This window comes from Eurypyga helias, unplaced genomic scaffold (genome assembly GCF_000690775.1).
Source record: "Eurypyga helias isolate BGI_N326 unplaced genomic scaffold, ASM69077v1 scaffold19042, whole genome shotgun sequence".
Taxonomy (NCBI): domain Eukaryota; kingdom Metazoa; phylum Chordata; class Aves; order Eurypygiformes; family Eurypygidae; genus Eurypyga; species Eurypyga helias.
The window spans coordinates 1-4,039 of NW_010236841.1; the positions used below are offsets into that span (position 1 = coordinate 1).

General features: G+C 40.6%; 1 protein-coding gene across 1 annotated transcript in view; it reads left to right on the forward strand.

Annotated features, from left to right (window-relative positions):
• Positions 1–2,102: 2,102 nt before the first annotated feature.
• WEE1 (WEE1 G2 checkpoint kinase) overlaps positions 2,103–4,039 on the forward strand; it is a gene marked incomplete at its 5' end in the record, with an annotated part of 6,360 nt that continues 4,423 nt past the window's right edge. The window contains 4 exons of the mRNA XM_010147248.1: positions 2,103–2,308; positions 2,755–2,821; positions 2,905–3,074; positions 3,528–3,649. Of these exons, the coding sequence (XP_010145550.1) occupies positions 2,103–2,308; positions 2,755–2,821; positions 2,905–3,074; positions 3,528–3,649 (565 nt within the window). The remainder of the gene's footprint in view (positions 2,309–2,754; positions 2,822–2,904; positions 3,075–3,527; positions 3,650–4,039) is intronic.

Below are 4,039 nucleotides of genomic sequence, written 5' to 3' on the forward strand. Positions count from 1 at the left end.
TGCCGGCGGGCAGCGGCCGGGGCGAGCGGCGAACCCTCACTCGGGCGCGCTTGTCCCTCAGGGGGACGGGGGCGTGGAACGATTTCCCCGTAGATGTATAAAATCCGTATTCATAAGTACGTTTTTCTCGTTATATAGATAAAACTTAGATAAATACATCAGTACCCTGCTTGTGTTCTATTTTGTGGGAAATATTTTTAAAAGGTGAAAGCAGAATATTGAACTAAAATAAAGGTTTTAGTGTGTTGTGGGTATTTGTACCTTTATAACCAAAGAGTTAAAGCTTGGATTGGAATTCGCTCCCGCGTGTGTCAGTGAATCGCTGTGTCCTCTCCCAGTACTACTGATGGGCTCCATGCATCGAATGCAAAAGGCTGTTTTGAGTCCCCGATGCTGTCACGCTGATGGACTTGAAAGTTAAAGGGATAGGTAGCTCTTAACTTTGTTAATAACAGGCTTTCGGAAGTCGTTTCAACTTGCGAACTCGACACTCGAGTAAAACAATGTCTGGCGAATTTAAATCTAGTGATAATGGGCTTGCTTCCTTCATTAGTTTTCGTACAGCCCTTTAGAAGTAATCGGGGGATTATCTCCCGGGGCTCTATAGGGTGTAAACGACTGACTGACTGACGTCTCAACCTTGTTAATTGGTTTTCTACACATTCCACAGCCTGGTAGAAATCAGTGGTACATGTTTGGCAGTAGTAAAATCAGTGATCACTATGTACCAAGTCAGGAGCAGATGCTTTAGAGGTGCAAGTGTCTCGTGGATTGTGACACTAAAAACAAGATCTTAACACTGCGGTTCAGTGGAATTCTTAAATTAGGTGCCCAGATTCTACATGGTTTATTTTGGACAGGTTATCTTTGGAATCTGGAAGATTCAGTTAACTAAGGTATCCAGTGGAAATACTGAAGTGTGTATTGAGACGCGCAGTGATTTAAAGGTCCTAATCTAGCCTGGATTTGGGGAGTCGTCTTGAGATTCCCAAGTATTGAACCTTCTTCCCGTGGTGGTTTATGCTTTAGTTATGTCATTATTTTGTTTTGTAAGGTGTTACCAGGGTAAGATAATACTTCTACTTTTGATCCTTTGGGTTGGAAGTTGGCATCCTCACTCGGAGAGGTTTTATCAAGGGCCTGAAAAATGCCTGGTATGACAAATTACCCCCCAAAAGATCTAGTTTGGATATTAAACTGACAGCAGAACAGTGCTGTCATTTCTTGAGCAATTTGTTGTAGGCTCATGAATGGGGATCGTTCCATCAGCATTAAACCTTTCATTTGTTTATTTTTTTCATCTTGTCACAAAAGGTAACTTCCTATGTCTGATCTAATTTCATAGAATCACAGAATGGTTTGGGTTGGAAGGGACCTGAAAGACCATCCAGTTCCACCACCTTAAAAACCATCTAGTTCCAACCCCCTGGCCAGGGGCAGGACACCTTGCACTAGACCGGGTTGCTCCAAGCCTCATCCAGCCTGGCCTTGGACACTCCCAGGGATGGGGCATCCACAGCTTCTCTGGGCAACCTGTTCCAGTGCCTCACCACCCTTTCCATGCAGAATTTCTTCCTGATACCTAATCTAAACCTCCCCGCTTTCAATTTAAACCCGTTACCCCTTGTCCTATCACTACAGGCCTCTGTAAAAAGTCCCCCCCCCAGTTTCCTTGTAGGCCCCTTCAGGTACTGGAAGATAGGGAAGTTTTCCATATCTTGTATGTAAAAATCATGGTGATATAGCATGAGATGGTTCATGAGTTTAATCTTTGTTTTATGGACAAAGGATTGTTGAAGAAGTTTAGGTGATGACGTGATTAAAGACAGAAAACACTGCTCTCACAGTCTTTCCTGGCTTTTAAAAAAATATTTTCATGTTCAGTGTACATGTAACTGTTTTGTGTGGAGTGTAGAGCCTAATAGTTACTTTTGGAATTTTTATTGATGGAAATGCAGGTATTTAAACAACTCATGCTAATTTTGATTAGGTAATATTGTAGTGATGGCTTTCAAGAATGACCTGTTTATGTCTAAAGCAATATTGAGGCTATAAATGTTCCTATTTTCACCCTTCTTTTTTTTTTTTTTTAATAAATGCAGAGTTTGCTTTCTAAAGCACAAGGAGGAGGCTCCAGCTCAGTCAAACTTCGAGGAGGCTCTCTATTTAGGAATGTTGAGAAATCGGACAAGCAAGAATGTATTAGACAAACACCTCATGTGAACATCAATCCCTTCACTCCTGAGTCCATATTCCTTCGCAACTCTGAAGGAAGAATTCGTAGGAGGAAGAGAACACACCGGAATGAGTGAGTTACTTGTATCTTCCTTTGTTAAGTTTATCTTCAGAACTATCAGCTTCAAAGGTCTTGTTACAAATTGCTTCTATGAAAGTATTTTTCCTTTTAGATCGGTTAGTGATGCATAATACAGCTCTTACTATCTGCTTTGAGATGTGTGATATTGTGAAATAACCATTTAGCACTAGATACTGTGATTAGTATACAAAGAGGATAGGCTAGGCTAGGCTGTGTCCTACATCCTTGTTCCTTGACTGAATGAGCTATGCACAGTCTTTCTTGAGGGAAAAACATTCAGTACTAGTACAAAACATGAAGAAAGAAATTACTTTTATGAGTTTGTGCTTACCATGATGGGAGAATTAGATCTCGGGGAAATCCACAGCTGCTAGGCTTCAGTTTTATGTTTACTTAAGCCATGTTACTTCTGCACAAGTAACTGGTGTGAATTTCAGCTCTTGCGGGGAGGACGTGGAAGCAAGTGATGGAGAGCCTGAATATGAAACTGTGAGACCTGCTAAGGTAATTAATAATTAAAACTTCATATGAAGCTTGACAGTTTCTGTATCTGCAGATGTAAGTATTTTCCTTGTTCATCTTTGCAGAGGATAATAACAGAAAGCAATATGAAGTCACGGTATGCAACCGAATTTCATGAGTTGGAGAAGATTGGATCTGGTGAATTCGGTTCCGTGTTTAAATGTGTGAAGAGGCTTGATGGCTGTATTTATGCAATAAAGCGATCCAAGAAACCCTTAGCTGGCTCCGTGGATGAGTGAGTAGTTTCAGCTATTAAAAGTCACCTTGGTGCTTTTTCCTTCCATGTCTCTTTGCATTGGTGTCTAGAGGTGGTGTTTAAAAGTATAAATATACATGAATTAAATGTAAACCAGATACAGTTTCAAATCACTACTCTTTTTTTTCTGAAAAGGCTTCTTGGCCTTTCTCCTAGCAGATGTTTGTGCCAATATTCTGCATGGAAACATACTGTTCTCACCTGAAAAATAAAGATAATGCTTACTTGCATTAATGGCAGGAGCTGCCATTATCTGTCTGAATAAATTGCAGTGATGATCCTTTGAGATATGAAAGGAAAAAATACATTCCCAACTAGATCCTCATCCTTGTTAACTTGAGTGACAAGCAGATTAGGCAAGTCAGTATCAAGCTGAAATTGGACTGATTTCACTTAATGTTCTTGTGTGCTGTTTTTTTGTGACTGTAACAGGCAAAATGCTTTAAGGGAGGTCTACGCACATGCAGTTCTGGGACAGCATTCTCACGTAGTAAGGTACTACTCTGCATGGGCGGAAGATGATCATATGCTTATACAGAATGAATATTGCAATGGTGAGTAAAGTTTTTCACTTGTTCTGAACTTGCTTTCCAAAGAATATAATTTTTGAAGATAACAGAGGTATTTCTACAAATTCTTAGCACTGGTTAGGGATTGATTGTCATACATACAGCTTATACCATCGTTGTCTCAAATATGTCTGATGGTCCTTTCTGTTTGAAAAGGCCTGTCACATATATGACGCAGAAACGATGCAAAACTGCAAAGCCTTTGTGTGCAAGAATATTGAAAGTACAGTGAGGCATTTGTGAGCAGTAGAACTGTTCTTTTTTCTGTACAGTAGTACAAGCTGTAGTAGCAAAAATGACCAGAGTTCTCTTTAAAAGGGAGATGGACCAAATTTCTGATTTCCCCCCCCCCCCCCCACCACCCACGCCCTCAGC